The sequence below is a fragment of the Ammospiza nelsoni genome, chromosome 5, assembly GCF_027579445.1.
Source record: "Ammospiza nelsoni isolate bAmmNel1 chromosome 5, bAmmNel1.pri, whole genome shotgun sequence".
Taxonomy (NCBI): Eukaryota; Metazoa; Chordata; class Aves; order Passeriformes; family Passerellidae; genus Ammospiza; species Ammospiza nelsoni.
The window spans coordinates 52,452,686-52,471,337 of record NC_080637.1 but is presented as its reverse complement, the minus strand read 5'-3'; the positions used below and the strand labels follow the sequence as shown (position 1 = coordinate 52,471,337).

The 18,652-nt window shown below is 40.6% G+C and overlaps 1 protein-coding gene across 1 annotated transcript in view; it reads right to left on the bottom strand.

The window, feature by feature from the left end:
• The window catches only part of LARGE1 (LARGE xylosyl- and glucuronyltransferase 1), a 283,741-nt gene that overhangs the window by 43,643 nt on the left and 221,446 nt on the right, over positions 1 to 18,652 (bottom strand). The window contains exons 9-10 of the mRNA XM_059472096.1: positions 10,814 to 10,926; positions 9,206 to 9,331 (exon numbers count right to left, since the gene is read on the bottom strand). Of these exons, the coding sequence (XP_059328079.1) occupies positions 9,206 to 9,331; positions 10,814 to 10,926 (239 nt within the window). The remainder of the gene's footprint in view (positions 1 to 9,205; positions 9,332 to 10,813; positions 10,927 to 18,652) is intronic.

Genomic DNA, 18,652 nt, shown 5'->3' with positions numbered 1-18,652 from the left:
TGGTGTCAGCAACACAGCTCCACAGGAACAGGAGTTCTCTGAAACCATGGTGTTTGTTGCCCAGTGAGTGGATTGGATGAGGAAAGAGCAGGACACAGCCTGAATTCTGCCTGGACTACAGCAAACAACAGGTCAGTCCACTGAGTTTTTATACTGCCGTAAAAGCTATAGCACTCTATTCTACCCACCCAAAACCCATGAAATATCTGCTGATAAGAAAAGCTTTATCCATTACTGGGATTTCACTGCTAAGCCTTAGGATGTCAGAAAACCATACAAGCTCTTGAAGAAAAACATCTGTAGGGAAAGAAGATAATTTCAGATATTGGCAAATTGCTTTTCCCAGTTATAAGAGCACCTTAAATAAAGATTATGATGCATCCACACACTGCATGAATTTGGGAAATTATTTGGACCAACTTACTCGGTGTAGATATTTGTCCAAGGAATGCTACATTCTTTGCTGGTTTTACATTTGTCCAGATGTTCAAAAACATAGCATAACTGTGCAGAAACATGTTGCTGCATCATGTGGTGAAAATACACCACATAAATGAAAAGAGCTTTGGGTAAGTAAGGGCATAAACTTAGGATAATGGACTTTTTCCACTGAAAAATGGATCATCAAAATCTCCTTTTTTTGAAAAGAACTTGACCTATTTCCTCCATTGTATTAAACTGCAGCAAAAGGCATTAATGTTTGAAAAAAATCTCTGCAACTGAATCCTACCGCAGGGAAATGGGCACATGGAACAGAAGCACAGGGCTGAAGGAACCTAAAGAGCTATTTAACAGTTTTACAGGGTACCAGCATGCATTTTTACAAGCAAGCATAGAATGGAAACTGTCTGCTGGTAACTTGTACTTATTTAAGAGTACTAAAAAGAAAGCTAAGAAGCTGGCAAATGGGACAAAATGCTTGCTAGAAAAACCTTTTGTGTGTTTTCCTTACTGCTCCTACTCTTCATGTGTTTCCTTTTGGATACTGTTGTGGTTTGAGAGGAAGTGAGTTGTTTTGGGATGCTGTGGTCAAGCCAATAGGTGCTCAGATTTGAATATTGGCACCTGGTGTGGCCACTTGGAACATGGATACGCCTCTGAGAACACGGGGGTTAAAAGCAGAGAACTCCCAGGAAAACTTCTCTTGGGTTCCGGTGGGGAAAGGATTCCAGCTGCTGGCTGGGCGGGGGCGGGGAAGCCATGCGGCCGGGTGAGGTGGGCCTGGGCCCTGAGGATGGCGGGGTGGAGGGGCACCAAGAGACATCGGGCAGCCACCCCCGCCCCCTCCCCCCGCAGGAGCGAGAAGAGAGAGAGAGAGAGAGAGAGAGACCGAGCGCCGGTGTCTGTGCCTGTGCCACCCTGACATTTTATAGCAGGCCGGCTGAGAAGGACAAGGGGAGGGTGCGGCGAGAAGGTGCCCAGCAAGGCAGCCGTGGGAGTTCTGGACAGGCAGAGCCTGAGATTTTTAACCCTTTTCTTGGATGATGGAAACCTTACAAATGCTAATCCTCCTGGAGCTGAATGAGAAGAGAGATAGAGATGAGATAAGAGGAAATGGGCCACGAGGGAAGTGGAGAAGAATCTTAGGTGGGAGGAGGTGATGGAGTGGCCTTTGGCTGGACTTTTCTTGTATAGCCATGGACAGAACCATTTTTCCTGTGACACAGAGACTGCATTTGGGGGGAGGCAATGGCTCGGAGCCAAGAGAGTGCAGTGTTGTTATGTGAAGGAGTGCGTGAACAGAGGTGACGGGTGAGGAGGGTGGTTGGTGCCCTTGATCTTCAGTGGAGGAGAAGATCTCTGTTCTTGAGACCCCTCGGCCCCAGGGGGTGAAATTTGGGGGGGACAGGTGTCCCAAAAGTGAGAGACTGTGCTCTTTTTTGGAACTGGACAAAGCATCCTTAAAAGAAGCAGCTCTGGTCCATGTGCAGTGGTGAGAGCACGGGGCATGGAAAGAAGATGTCATGACAGCAAATGATCTCCGGGTGGTGCCATGAATGACATGGAAGCACGCAAGGTTTCAACTGTGTTTCCTGAGGAAGCCTATGGCACAAGAGGGACTCCTCTCCTCTTGATGAACTGAGAATTGATTATCTGAAGGGTGGTGATGGACTGAGAGTTGGTGATATGAGGGATGGATGTATTAGAAATTTGGTGGGGAGAGGAGGAATGTTTTTGGAAGGTTTTCATTCTTTCTGTGTGTTTCTTTTTACATATGGCTGTAGGTTAATAAAGTTTTCTTCATTTCTAAGCTGGAGCCTGCTTTGCTCTATTCCTGGTCACATCTCACAGCAGACACCAGGGAGAACATATTTTCATGGGGGCATTGGCATTGTGCCAGCATCAAACTGTGACAGATACAAGCATCCTCATCTTCACAAGCATCCTAATGCTGCTGAGCACTCTGAGCACCCAGAGTCCTGGGACCATGAACACAGACATGGCTAATGACAATAACCTCAGAAACTGTCACAGGACAGGCTCGTGGGTACTGCAGGAAATTCCCATCAACACACAGAGTGTCACATCACAGCCAGGCCTTTGCTGATGCCTCTACCCAGTTGTGTGGGAGATGATTTCAAACCCAGACAACTGCAGTTGTCAGTGCAGAGGCTCTTTGCTGCCGTGCTTCAGGATCTGTTGTGTGTGTAAGCTGGCAAGTGTCAAGGGCTTAGCTGGTGGCTCAGATCTGATCAGATTTGAAACGTGTCAGGGTGCTGCATGTACTCTGATGTCAGGAGCCTGGAGTGAACTGCACACAGCTGAATGGAGCCAGTGACTACCTAAACAAGCTGATTTTTTAATCAAAAAGGACAGCACCTGCCAATGTGTGCTAATATGATGTGCTAAAGAAAATCAAGGAACTAACTATGAAACCATCTGGATGACCTGAGGTAGAAAAACCACAAAACAGGTCTAGCAAAAAAGCAGGCTGCTTTTCAAATGTAACACAATTAGACAAATAGTATGTGATATACCGAAGTATAAAAAAGAACAGCAAGTTACAAAAAGCAACAAGACTTTTCACCCTGATATAAAACGCTACATCCAAAGACCATATTCTTTTTTATGTCAGCCCACAAACTCACATTCAGTTCTGGCTGTCTGATATGGTCTATTGTACCATCAGCTACAGCAGAATTTGTGCAGGCCAAGACACTCTTGTAGACTGTCATGGGCATGAGTGAGGTACACAATAAAGATTGCACAGGTAAAGCTATGGCCACTGCATTAAAGACTGTATTGGGCACAACAGTAAATTGATTGGAGAAATAAAAAAGATCAGTTGGCAAGAGACTACAGGGAAATCAGAAGGAAAAAACCCCACTTTGTTTGAAGACTGTTATCTCCACATTAAAAAGAGAAAGTGAATCTAGAAACTGAGAATCTCATTACTCCAACATCCCTGTTCCAAGATGGAATAGCACCATAATACTGTGTTTATTTCTTCTTCTAGTTTCTAAGTTATTTCAAAGCTCTGCTGGCTTACAGAGGAAGTTCCAGCTAGAAATATAAAATTCCACTGCCATTATTACCTCAGGAACAATGCTAGCCTTCAGGTTGACCTACAGAGCCTTCCCACTCTTGATCAGAGCCTCCTGAGGACTATAAGAAAATACACTTCCTTAATCTTCATTTAGCAATTTAAGTACTGAAAGATCAGAACTTAAAATTCCACATCTATTTAACACTTGGTTAGTTGTCATCAAGCAATGTGGCACTATCCACATTTCTGTTAATACCACCCTAGTTAATCAGCAACCATTACCACTCCCTGATTACACACAGCCAGCCTCCTGGAACACTTCCATACATTTGTGGCCTAAACCAGGCTAACTACACCCATAGTTCCCATTTATTCCCCAGGTTCTGACCCAAGGCACTCAGCGAATGACTCAGTGGGAGCCTCATGGACTGGCAGTGGGATCTGAGATGGGAGGGAAGAAAGGATGTTATATGCTGGAGGAGTCTAGGAAGGCTCTAAAACAGTTATCTGGATGGAAATACACTGAGAACAAAAATCCCAGCAAACTTCCTTACATTACCATCTGCATTTAGTCTCTGGGAAGATTAAATATTTCAAACACGATGTTCAAACCATGAAACAATAAACATGAATACATTATTTCTATAGGTACCTTTAACCATTTTTTCCCCCCTGAAGCGTTTTCTCTCTCAAAAGGAAGCATTTAGCCAAATGTTTCCTTAACTACAATCTCTTCCATTATTTCACCCAAAGAGACATCTTGATAATTTCTTGCTCTGCTTCAGCCCTTCCAGAATCAGAGAGCAAAGGATATCCTGTATAATTATATACCTGCTTTCCAGGCTGAAGGGCAAGAAATAAGAATAAATTAAGCTTAAATTTAAGCTTAAAGAAATTTAATTTTGCAAGGCACTGAACAGATATCCTTAATTAAGCCCATGAGCGCTTCACAGTTTAGGTAAACAAGTGGTATTTTGTAAACAGGAAGTTTTTCTGCTAAAAAACTGGACTCCTTACTTAGGCAACCAGACTCTTCTCATTGAATCAATAGGAGTTAAACATTTGGCAAATCTTCACAGTAAAGCCACCTATATATGTCACTTTAATGCCATCCCAATAGGCTTTTTTAGAAGCTTAAATATGCCCCAAACCATACTGCAAATATGCACCACATGTGTAACTTATGCCATGATTAGAAATGTCTGGAAACTTTATTTTTTAGTGTGTTTTATCAGAAATAAATGGTTTAATAAAAGAACCAATTTTTTCAGAAAGGTTCATATACTTCATAAGAATGCCATTACAGAGATTTTAATGTAATATTCTAAACCACCTAAGTGGAAGAGACTCGAGTTGGAGTAGCCAGCAACCCTAATTTGGATGTGGGACTCAAATCCCTGACCTGCCTAGTTTGGTGCCCATGGTCCCAGGGATTACTTTACTCCCCTGCTTACTGCCACTGTTGTATGGCACTAAGCTGACAGACTGCCCCTGCCTTGTGCTTTTCAAAGGTCATTATTTGTCCTCTGAAGGATTCTTCAAATTCTTTTCCTTCAGCTCCTGTGCCAGTGTTTAATGAGAGGCCTCGTGCCTGCGAGAACACCCCTATAAAAAGCCACGGTGCTTCCTGTGTAACAGGACAGAAACATCTGACTGGCTCCAATGTTCACTCAAAGGAGGGGTGTTGTTTAACCCTCTTGAGCCCTCACTCCTCTCACTGCAGCTCTTCCTGCGTTGGCATTAAAGGGTGCAAGGCTGCAGAACGCCAGAAGTGCTGCAGATTAGAGCAGAAGTGCTTGGACAGCATGGGGCAGCTCAGGGAGTGGAACACAAAGAGGTGAAATGGGTCATGTCTGAAGCAGAGCTGAAATGATGTATTACGGTTATGGAAAAGAAGCTGTTTAAACTTCTGTAAGCAATATCACAAAGTCATCCCAGTGTGGAGGACATTCCCAGGGAGGACACAGCAAATCACAGAACACAAGTTCCCAATGAGGAATTTATGAGATTCATGATTTATCTATCTGCTGATTTAGTATCAGCTGTATTCAAAACCAGTTTGAAAAGCCATCAATAGGTTGTAAAGCATTTTTCAATGTTAAGAGTGTGTATAAATTCTAATAATTTGATACATTCCCATTGAAGAGTCCAGCATCTGATTTCTGTGATTGTGAATTACCAGATTGTCTGCATGTAAATAGCATCTGTATCCTTGACAACCAGACTTTATGACTGACTCATTCAGTGAGGTCATGATTCATTGTCAGAGGTATCAAAATTCAGTACTTTCTTTCACAGTACATTTCCTGCCATTAGGTTTGTGCCAAATCATAGTAACTGAGATTTCCTTACAGACAGGAACAAAGTACTGACCAAGAAGCAAGCAAAAGCAGGGACTAATCCAGCAAAAGCAATACATAAATGAACCTCAGATTGAGACCAATCCCTCAGAAAAAGGAAAAAAATCAGTAAAATGGATAGAGATGCAATTTAATGTGGTCTAAAAAGAGAAAAAGGTGATCAGAATCCTCTTCAGGCAATATGAAATATTCAGCTGCTCCCTAGGCCTTGCATAAATGTGAGCAAAGCAGCAAAGTGTCTGAACGCACATGCACACAGAGATCCCTGAACAGCCCTGGGGGTCCGAGCTTACTTGACACAATTCTGTGTATAAGAGATGACAAATCCTCAACTCCCATGGACTTTGAGGCTAGATGGAATCAAATCAGCACCTTTTCAGTCTGACAGGAGGAATGCATTCTGTTTTGGGTGAAGAATCCTTGAATGGGTCAGCTTTACCTTTTGAATTTAAATCTCTCTGTTCACTTCCTTCTTTCCTATGCTACTCTTCTTTATCCTCCAGTGCAAACTTCAAAATCTGTCTTTCTTTCCCTCTTACCCTCAAGGTTTGTTTTACCTTGTTTCTCATTCCAGTCTTACCATGCAATAAAGAATGTGCCAAATCTGTTGTGTTGTACCATTTATATTAAATGCCATGGAACTGATGAACTCGGGTGATTTTAAGAGTGAAATTTTTAACTTGGAGTAATGACATTTGTTAAGTTTTTGTGAGACTCAGATACCTAACCAGCTGGCTTCTTTACAGAACTAGAATTTTGATTATTTTCATAATGCAAATTCACAACTTTAATTGGTCTATGCCTTTTTTTTTTTAATTGTATGAAGAATTTTAAACAGTGCTGCCTGAGGGTCAGTTCTTTAACTGCTCCATATGGGAAAAGCTTTATTGAAACCATGAGGTTTTATGTGCACTAGATAAGGCTCTGACCTCTCTTTCAAGGCAAAGAATTTCAGCCCTAATTTAGTATGTAGGGGATAATTTTAGTAGTGTGAATAAGTCCAGTTTAGCTGAAGAAATTGCTTATGTGTCTGCACCCCTTGTTGAGTTAAAATACTTCAGGCCAGAAAATCAGTGGAGAGCACTGCACATCTTACACTTCACTGCCTATGCTGTAATGGAACTGACAGTGTGACACAATATACAGCAACAATGACCAAGCCTGAATTACAGCTGTAAAGATAAATTTGTTAATTGACAAGAAAGAAAGGATTAATTTGTTTTTAAAATACTGTCAAATGCTTACTTGTAGGTGTTACATATGAGTTAGATGTCCCACACCTGAAGCAGATGAGTTAACACAGTCATTGGACTCAGAAGATCAGACATCTGCTCTGAGGTGAGCTCCAGCCTCCAAATCCACTCATAAAGATGACACTCTGGCTGCCTACATCCAGATGTACAGCAAGGTGTACATCTCAATCCCTAAAAGCACCTTACAGTTATCCTGCCTGCCCATCAGTTGCCTTGCCAAGAGGACATCTCCTGTAGATCTGTGTTTTATCTGCCACTCCTACATGGATACTGCAGAGTCCCTATGGTGACTCAAACCATGTTTAGACAATGGAACCAAACCCTTGATCCTTGTTACCAGCTTCAGTATCTTTTCCGCATGTAAATGGTTGTGTCTTTACCTTGTGCTGAGTCCAATCTGAGTGTCTCAATAACACAAATTAATCTCAGCATCTAATTCACACCAAAATACTGTGATATGTCACGGGTGGGAGATGTATTTTTCCGAAGTACATATTTTAGTAAACATTTTCCCTGTTACACATCTTTCTTTTTGTTTCAGGCCCTGCAATCACTGTCAAACATGATTCTCAACATGAATGCAGAACTAAAATCTCTATCAGTACTTTGTTTCAAGCCATAAAACCATGATGCTTTTAAAGTGCCTGTGTTGATCCTGCCCTAAAAACAGGTATTATAAACCATTTAGTGACTAGTGTACTGACAGTACAGTGATCTAACTTTAAAAGCTGTCCTTTATGGATCACACCTGAATAGACAGTTGTGAATAATTTATATATGAAATTCAATCAATGATGGCCAGTTTTGACAGGTCATTTAATCCATGTAGAACTTTTGTCTCTTGAAAGCACATCTTTTGCAAGTGTGTTGAGAGTGATTGATTTTCTATATTCATCCTGCATCTGGTGTTCATATTGAACACTCCTGCTCTTACTCTACAAATTGCTACAAGGGAAAACTTTGTTAGATTTAGGATATATGCTGTACAAAGAGGGTGGCCAAACTCTGGAACATGGGGCCCAGGGTGCATGTGAAACCTCAGTGTTTGGAGACTCGACACTCATCTGTACAAGGTGCTGAGCAGCTGGGTCTATCTATGTTGGTCCTGCATTAAGTGGGGTTTGGATAGTCTCCAGAGAGCCCCTGCAACCTCTTCCATAGTTTTGTGCCTTTGGTTTTTTTTTTAAACCTCATTTTCATTCTCATAACTTGAGTCCAAATATGCAAACCTTAACTGAATTCTAAAATCAGTCACTGAAAACTACCTAATATTTACTATGTTCTGATGCCACCAGTCTGCTCTGATGGAATCTTCTGCTGCACAATCTTACTCTACACCTGGACAAAGCTCAATCAAGCTTCAATTCTGAACTCTCTGCATGCTACATTTGAATCTCTGAGTTCAGTCTTTCAAAATGGACAGGGCACAATTGATGTTCACTTACCCATATCTATTAAAATTCATCCTGCTTTAATACTCTACTTGTTAATAGTGAAAAATGTGCTAATAAACTCACACTATAGCTTCATTTAATTAAATCAATAGGTTTTTAATCAGTCTTCTTTTTTTCAGGACAAAACATGGAAAAATGAGTGGCAACATGACTGGATAAAGTGTGTGCAAAGGCTAAATATGAAGTGAGCAAGGTCTTTACATTTCTCCTAATGCATTTCCAGCTAGGGTCTGCCCAATCTTCTCTGAATTTCACTCTGTTAAATGGTGTTCAGCAAAGAGTTTCAAGCTTGTCCAGTACAAAAAGGAAGGGTTTTGTATTCTTTGTCTAGGAAGATCTAAGACCTGGGAAAGCAATAAGAATTCAGTAGTAACCTGCACTGACACAGGTGGCAGGTGTAAAATGTAAGATGCACCTGTAAATGTAAGGCAAAGCACTTCTTTAACACCTTGCCAAACCCCAAAGCAGCATCTATATTGGAATTTTCTAATAGTAGTCAGAATGCACAAAACCAAAGTCACACTTCCTTTCCCCGTTTCAGTGTCTATACTAACAGTATGTGTTAGTTTCCCCCCTACTTAAGGCAGTTCATCTTTCTCTGGCAGCAGTCCTTCATTCTCTGTCCCAGAGGACACCTTCTGTGCAACTTACCTTCAGGTCAGACACATCTCTGTAGCACTGCTCAGAACGGGTGTGATCAGAAAGCTGCACATTCCAGAAGCATGGGAGCTGGTAGACAAGGAAGGGATTTTGTTTGATGACTGCATTGAAGATATCCTAGCAGAAAAAAAAACAGAGAAACATTTGGGTATGTTGTTTCTACTGTGTGAGGTGATCTCAACTCCTCCCCCAGCTGGCTCTCCTTCTCCCCCTCACAGGCAGAAATTCCAATGGTGATGAAAGGTGAAGTCTGTAAACCTTTCTCCATAATTCTGTTGCCTTGGAGGGTGCTGTTAATCTAAGGGGTGATGTATAGATCCACACAAGAGGAAAAAGCTCTCCTGACACACTCCAGCAAAGTTTTCAAACATTCATCTTGTACGGCTGGCATGAGGTGTGGCTCCTGTTCTAGTCACCAGGGAGAGAAACAGGCAGTAAAGACACAGTTCCTGCTGGCACTGAATACCGCACCACTTTTTAACAAAGGGCAGGAAAGTGAATCTGGCAGCTATGTTGCTTCAAGGTGAATTACTAGACATGACTTTAGGTAGAACTTTATTGTTGCAACAAGTACCACAGGTACTTTATGGAGAAGGCATGGAGGACAGGTTGCAGAGCAGCCTACACCATGAGGGACAGAAAGTCTTGCCGTAAGCAGTCATTCCGTTGGAGAAGTTAAAAGGACAATCTGAGGGTAAGGTATTAGGGGAAGACTCAAGCAGCCCTGCTCTTGAGTCTGTTGTGCAAAATTCTGTCCCATGAAGGTATTAGACAGCAACTCAGGACCTGACTGAAAACACAGTGAAATTGCAAGAATCTTTTAAATGAACCTCAGGATCACCCTGCAAAGATGCTGTACAGAGTGCACATCTCCATGAGCATGCTTCCTTTGTGGTGACTGGTCAGCAGCCAGAGGTAGCTCTGAAGGAGAACAAATATCTAAATATGATGCTGTATTGAGTTATCATGTTCAAGCTGTTGAGCAAGAATTATTGGTTCAAGTCTAGTATTACATTCTGTTTCTGGATCTAAATTGAGAGTTGGCAAGAAGCACAAATTGAAAAACTGTATTTCTATGTTTAGGCACACTGTTTCTTCTCCAGGCCTCAGCCTCCTATCTGTGGCAGGGAGACAGCAGCACTTTTGTCTTTACAGGGCTATTGTGCCAAGGAGTACATTAAAAGACATCTGAGACTCATCTGCCAGAAACAGTAAAGAAATCTCAGGAGACTCTTAAAACTAAAATCTGATTACACAATAACCAGTGGGAAAAGACACAGTTTATTTGGACTTCTGGTGCCTGGAGGGTTCTGTGTTAAAGAAGGGAGGACAGAAAAACAAAGCTTAAAAACCCCTTTTGTCCCTCTTATGAATCATCTGAGCAGAGGAGGTAAAAATGTCAGTGTAGTAAGAGGAACCAAACCTTGTGACTAAATCTCCATTCTCTTCCACATTTTGCCCAGAATGATTCAACAGATGGTGACTACAGGCACAACAGCTTTCCCTTGCCTGTCCCCACATCTCATCCCCTCTCCCTTTCTTTCCTTCCTCAACCCATGGCTCAATGGTTGTGCCCCAGTCCTGCAGTGTCCCACTCACCTGGTCAGCCAGTGAAGTGGACAGCATGCTCATCAGCTCCCGCTCCGCCGTCAGTCTCCACATCTGCTCCCACTTCATCTTCCGCAATTTATCGAGGAGCAGCAAGATCACCCCTGAAGGGAAACACGGGGCAGAGATAAAGGGAACCCATGGTGTCACGTGCCAGCCAAGGCCCACCCTGCCCATGTGCTGATGCACCAGCTAAAACACAACATAAAGGTATCTGACACACCTGACTGCAACCCTTGAAACTTCTCTGAGGAACAAATTATCAATGCTGGTTACAACCTAGACCTTGAGAGGGCCTGCCATTGAGGCACCAAGTGTGCACAGAACAGGATCCTCAAACTGGAAATTTTAAGTTGGAAGAAAGATACCTCAACATTCATTGTATTCCTCAGTTGCTTTTTGGCTGGCCAGAATTCCTAGTGTACAAGAAGGGAGAACAGCGGAAACAATGAAGCTGGATTGAAACACCAGCAAAACCTTTCCTACGGTGTCTTAGAAAAATCTGCTTGAAAAATGAATTGGGAAAGGCTCAGATAAGAGTGCTGTCATGGGGAATGAATGCAGACTGAAGGACCACAAAGAAGGAGTACTGATAAACAGCAGGCTGACAGAAACCACCTAGTAAAATCAATGATGGGTTCTGTGTTGTTTCATATCTTCATTAGTGGAGGGAGGAAGTAAACAGAACAGTAATGACATCTGCAAATGACATTTAACAAGAGGCCTTACAAAAGAATATCACGGCAACTGCAGAGAACCATAGCAGCTACACAGAAGAATACGAAATGACAAAAAGCAGGCATAGGAAAAAGCTGCCTCAGGAGTCCAAGTTGATAAAACAAAAAGTAATGAGAAAAAGAAAGGAAAAGTAGTCTGAATGCTTAAGAAAAACTCTCCTAAAACCGCTGCAGTGAAATAAACTAAAAATGGCAGACAAACTACTTTATTTCACGAGTCTTTCCAAATCAGACTATACCAGGATTAGAAAATGTACCTGGAAAAGTGCTGCTCTGGATGGGAGAGGGCATAGGCGGTTCCAGTTGCTTCCTGTATTTAGTTTCTATGACATGGAAAGTTTCTTTCTAGTAAAACCTGGCACTGCTATGAATAAAAAGAAAATCTCTCCTGGCAGTGCATTTTGTGGCCTATTTTAGTTGTGTTTTCCATTCAGTCCATCTGGTTCCCAAGGATGCTGGAACCCGTGCTGGAGGGATCCCCTTTCATCTTCAGTCAACCTTTCTGCTTCCAGCTGTTGGATTGGGAAGGGATGCATTGTCACAACATGCTGCAGTTCATTTATGCCAGTGTGTTTGTCTTCTCTCCAGCATAAGGAAAGCCTGTTTTGGAGCATGTAGTGTGCATGCATGAGCTTCTAAGAGAGTCATTATACATTGTCTGAAATTCTACATCAGTGTGAAACAGGTTCCTTGTGCTGCAGCAATAAACTGGGCGGGAGATCTCCTCTCCAGCAAAGGACTTTTCCAGCTGGCAAGGACAGTCAGCTTTGCAGTGAAATGCAACTGAGAAGGTTCTTTATTAAGAAAAATAAAGAATAATGGTTAGATAACTGTAATAGAATAGTTTTTATAATTCAAAGACAATAGGCCGATTTTTCTTAATTTCTCTAAGCCTCCAAGTCTGAGGAAGAAAAGGGGAAATATTTTAATATGTGCAGTATTCTTTTATTTTTTTTTTGACTTCCACTCTTATCCTAGCAGCAGAGTATGGCATTGCAGCTAACAAGATTATGCTGTCCTGAGGGGCTATCATGGTAGCAGCTGAGAGTAGAAGAGGCAGATGGAGTGAAAAAACTGGAATATATGTGAGAAAGGATGTACTAAATTATAATGCAATTATGGCTACTGAAATTATTCACAAAGTTTTACTGTTTCACCATCGAAACTAATTTCAATGTGATTTCTATTTTAATTCACCTGCAGGCTTGAGTTTAACACCTTTGTACAGTTTCTATTTAGGCTTTTAATTTACTGCTCCCGGAGAATCAAGTTTAAATATTTACTTATTAGTATAAGTGAGAATAAGACATTTCTACTAAGAGGAGATTTTAATACTATTCACTTAGTGTTATTGAGTCCAAAAGCAAAGCAAAAGCATGTGTTTTGAGAACTTTTAAAACAGTTCACACAGAGGAAAAATTACTTTTTTCAGAACAGTGAACTTCAGGTTCTTGTCTTTATTGTTGTGTTGCCAAAAGCAAACATAACAAATGAACTAACTTCAATCTACACAATTAGTTTGCAGGCAAAGTGTCTGAAATAAGGAAAGGAAAATATTTGCCTCAGGATCTGCTTCCCTCAGAGTCAAATTGAGTGAAATCTCCGACTAAATTCAAGATGACATACTGAATTTAGCTGAACATAAGGGGAAAAGGGACTCGCTCTCATCTGCTGTGCTGGGGGAAGAAGAAACTGGAGGAAAAACAAGAAATGAAACGAATATTTTATTAACATCTGGCCCCAGGCAGCAGGACTTCTGATCTTTGAGAAGTGCAGCATCTTCCTGCCCTAACCTACCTGAGAAAAACAGAAGGAAAGCTTGGCAGCAAACAAAGAAAAAGAGAGAAGTGGCAACCCAAACATCTCATGAGTATTAAACAAATTATGATTAGCCACAGAGCACCCTATTTTCCTTCTCCTGAGGAAATAGTTCAGGCATATCCAGAGATGTAAATATCTCAAAGATCTAGGAGAAAAAGAATGCTTTATTACTAAATTTGTGGAAAACATCCTAGTCTTGTTATAACTTGAATGGCATTTCTCTCCTGCTGCTTGATGAGATTTTGCTTGAACTACCAAAATTTGACAGATTCTGAACTGCTCAAACAGGCAAACAAACAAGAAAGCAAACAAACAAACAAACAAAGCAGTTTCTCAAAAATGTCATTTAAGGACACACAAAAAACCCAGCTCCAAAACCAAAATAAAAAAACTCCCCCTAAGCACAAATAAAAAAAAAATTGGTGAATAAATTGAATAAAACAGGACAATATACCTGAATTAACATATTTGGATTAGAATGTTTCAGTTGGAAAACACTGCAAAATATTTTTGGTACATCTTAAAGCTTAATTTACTTGAAAATAAGTTTAATCTCAAAATTGATACAAATTAAAAATCTTGTAGAAAATTATTACCAGATCTGAAAAGGAAAATAAATTTTCTATTTTGGGTCTAGCCAAACTTTTGGAGTCACCTTTTCCATCCTTATCCCATTTTTTGATTCAATCTAAACCAACTTTTTTGTTCTTACAATGTTTTCATTAATGGTTTCCAGAGATGCTTTAAGGCATGTCAGCAAATTTGTTCTTCTTTTTTGTTTGCTTTTGTTAATCTGCTCCAGAACAAAATATTTTATTTCATTTTTCTGAACAGTAAATTGAAACTCTGCAGAAAGATCGGCCATTTCCCTTGGAATACTACCAAGCACCCCCACCTCTTGCTTCTGGAACAAAGACAACAGCTCCTCCTGAAATTCATAGAGGAACATAGAGTAGAGCTGGAAGTAATAAACAACATTTTAAGACAAAACAGAATCACTTAGAGATGTTATAGTGAAACTGGACAAGCTTTCAAACTCAATCAATTTATTACAATGGGCCTTTCAAAATGCCTGAAAAAAACACTCAGTGCTGTGGGGGAAGAAAATGTAGCTCCTGAGAAAGAATTTTCTGTAGGATCTTGCCTGTTTCTTTTGGGTGGAACAGGATGCTTTTGTGAGCCTTTGAGGCAATGCCATGTTATATGAGTAGCACCTCAGAATCCATCCCTGTCAGATTTTTAAAAATTCTTCTTGAAATCAGGCCTGCAACACTGAACCAGCTAGACAAATAACAAGTAGATATCATCCTAATATCCAAAACAGACAGGTAAGACACGCTCCAAAATCTATCATAAAGCAATAGTGAGTTTTAAAAAAATTACTGGGATTTTGCCATAGCTAAGCAGCACACCAACACCAAACCACTGAGTCTGAGAGAAATCATGTTAAACAGGCCTGAAATTATGCAGATTTTGCAATAAATATCTGACCCAGACATTGAGGGCAGTAATCTATCATGTTTTGTGAAACAGATTTGGCACCCAAAATTTGAACTCTGTCTTGAGCGCTGTGGAAGAGCCGTGTGGTTCTGCTGTCCTACGAGAGGCTCCATGATAGTGCTGATTGCTGAGTACTCTAGCAAATACTTACAACTTCTTTTCATTCTCATTTATTGTACTTGAAGTCAATGGAAACTGTCCCAGTGTGCAGTGTTAGAGATGTGACTATGCCTTTGCTGGTCAGGGCTCCAAGGACTCCAAGGACTCCTTAACTGATTGTTAAGGACTGCATTTGGAATCCACTGAGCCACAGCTCCACACCACTGACTGTGGCCTCTCTTTTCCAACCACGGTATCAAGAGCAAACAGAAAAACCTAAGTATATGGCTGTTAGGGATTCAAACATTAATTTAAAGTTAGAATTCCAAAACAAGCCACTGAACATGTTTTAAAATGTACATCTTTGTGTGGATGAAATTCACAGCACTTATCTCACTTGGTTTATGGACTATCTGTTGCTCATAAATTGACAAGCCATAATATTACTGCAATAAAGCCATATTTTTCTATAGCTTTTAACATGATGTGACTGAAAGGACTGTCATTCTAGCACATTTCTGGAGCATCCTGATACATTATTTAACTATGAATTTCACGCACCAGTCTTTTTTTCTCAAAAAAGCTTTTCACAATCTAAAATACCCAAACTAATAAAAAACTCGCACGGATGTACAATGTGTTCATTGAGAATAAATGATGATCCACATTGGAACTTTTCTCTCAGAAAACTGAACAGGGCTGAGAAGCTGTTTTGAAACAAAGTGTGCGTCCCTCCAGGCACGGTGACAGAATGCAATAGCCCTCGTTTTCTCTGCACATGTATTAAAAGTGAAAGTTGTCATAGAGGGCAATTTGAAATGTTGTGCAGTCACTCTGTTGGGAGGCTGGTTCCTCCTGAAGCATTATAAACATTTTGTTTACACTTCCTGATGACCATTTAATGAAATAGAAAACTTTTACTTTCTTTATTCTCTTCTTCCCAAGTATGCTACTTTTCCTTAGGCCAAATTAAGATGAATGTTTTACTCAAGCATATTTCTAAATTCTTATTATAGAGCTGCTCACTGTAGCTCAGAATGTCCCAGTTTTCTGATTCTTTACTGCTTAGATGCTATTCTTCCTGAGCAATTTGGAAGAAGATAAACATGTTTTCTATCTTCTATTTAATGACTTCCACTTCTGGGGGAATTTCTCTAACTTTCTTTAAGCCCCAAAGCTGCTACAGAGGAATTTCCTTGACTCCAGAGTCCAGGAGGTCTGGAGGAGAGGAAACATGAGCCATAAGACTTTTTGCAGGTCTATGGAGGAATACCTCTGCTACTTAAGAGACCATCCTGCTCAGTAATGCTCTCTCCTTTTATCTCCCAGAGTCTTGTGAGGAGAACTAACAATTCCACAGGCCTTTCAGAGGTCAGCAAAGAAAAATCTTCTCTAGACCTGAAGAAACTGGCCTTCTCTCACACAGATCCCAAGCATATAAAATACCAAGCAGTAAAAATTCACACACTTAGCAGCCCAAATTGCTGAAAAGATTCACCTAACATGGAAAACAACATGGCTGGAAAATAACAGAAATATTACAAAAGTAAAAAATGGAAACTAGGGGTTATTCCCAGCTGCTGTACTTGTTTGGGCATCAAGGAAGACATTAAGGATAGTAACCTTTCTCAAAACCCTGTATCTTGAACCTTGTGCAAAGGGTTGTTGGAGACAAAAAACATCTGTGAAGAAGCTCCTTACATGGCTTCTTTTTGTGACCCTTTGAATATATAGCACAGAGAAATTACATTTTAGATGCAAAAAAGAAATATACCAGGGAGTTCTCATTTGGTAAACTATGGAAATGGCTTCTAAGAAGGGAAAAAACCCTGTAAGAGGCACATCATTAAAATCTCATAAAATGCAAAAGACTGGGAAAGTTTTTGCTGAGCACTTTTACACCTCAGAGAACACATTCTAACCTCAGACCTGCAAAGGGAGAGAGGAGGGAGGTTTCAGCCTGTATACACTGCATCACCATGGCAGTGGCCACAAGAAGTGGAGATCTGTCTCAAGGACATCTCACAGCACTGCCATGCACAAGGATGAGCTGACACATCTCTGCACATCTCTGAAACACATCATAAAGGTGCCAAAAGTGGCCACTAGCTAAAAGATGGCCAGGTACACATCTTTTTATAAAGTATTTTGAAATGTGAGATTTAAAATGAAAAGTGATATTGGGTGGGAGGGGTGTGAATGTCGAAAGTTTTTACAAAGTTTTAAAGAACTTTTCTTCTCTTCAATACTAAAGCTGCAGTAAATTCTTACACACAAGATTAACTGTGGCTTCATTTGCTTCATTGTGTGCTTAGGTGGCTTCAACAGAAAAAAAACCTCCTGATTCAATATTTATTTAGGTGATAAAGTCAGGAAGGATAATTTTTCATTCTTGCATAACAGAGGTCATAAGATTTTTCAAAATCAGTTATGGGCCTACTAGACCATAACTTCTAGAAAAAAAAATCAGTCTTGATTTAAAAATTTACAACAATGGACAGTCTACCACAAACTTTGATAAGTTATTCCAATGCGTAATTACCCTGATGCAGAGTGCTTCCCTTATTCTAATTTGAACATCTCTTTGAACCTTTAGTCATTTGATCTTGCTGAACCTTTGCTAAATTGGCAAGCCCTCTATTAAGAAATGTTATTTTCTCCTCCGAATATTAATAACATAGGATCAAATTATCCTTTGACTTGCTCCCCGATAAGCTCTTGAAGCCATTTTTTCCAAACTTCATGGGAAATTTTCCAGTATTATTGCTGAATTTTGCAAATTTTTGAGTGGTCATTATTGACCTGTGAAGCTTAGCCCTGGACAAGTAGCTAAATCTATATTTTAAAATATATACAGTCCAAGAAGTGATGCCCAGCAGGCAGAGCACCAAAGCCCTGTTTGCTGTGTGTGTGCAGCTGGGGGTGAGCATGCTCTGCTCAGGGCCTGGCTCTGTCCTGAGCACGCCCTGCTGGCCACATCCATCCGGCACAGCACTTGTCTCTGAGGTCTGGTTATGCTCCTTCAGTTGTCAGACAGAATGATCATCCTGTTTGCATTTCTCAGTGTGGATGACATTATGAGAGAGCCATGTCACAGTTTTCTAGACTGGAGTGTTTTTAGCAAGGAACAGAGGGCTGTGTTGTGTGCACTGGAGAATGTCATCAGGGCATGTGAAATATTAATCTTCTGATGCCACACTTGAGGATTAGAAAGAGGTGCCAAATGGAGTGTAGTCCTATCCATGCTACCTTCCAGAAATACTTCCTGAAGTGAACAATGAAAAAATTACACTAAATTTATTTTTTTTTTAATGAAAGACAGTTTGGTTCCTGAGAAAGACAGGGTACCAACTAATTTCTGTGTCCTGTGGATAAACAGGGAGCCAAGAGTGAAGAATGAACTGGGCAGCTAAGTTACCTGGCAGTGTAGACATCAGGTGTGACAGGAGTAAAAAGCCTCCATTCCATACAAAACAAATGCCTCTCCTGTACTCATACATGAAATTACTCTATTTGTACATCCAATGATCACACAAAGTATTTTGTCAATCATAACAAACCTGGAGTTCATCCAATTACCCATCCTGGGTATGGATGATTGTCATTCATCTCTTAATTCTTCCTGAGCATAGAATTCTTCATGTCAGTGCCTCAAAACACAGAATTGTGAGTG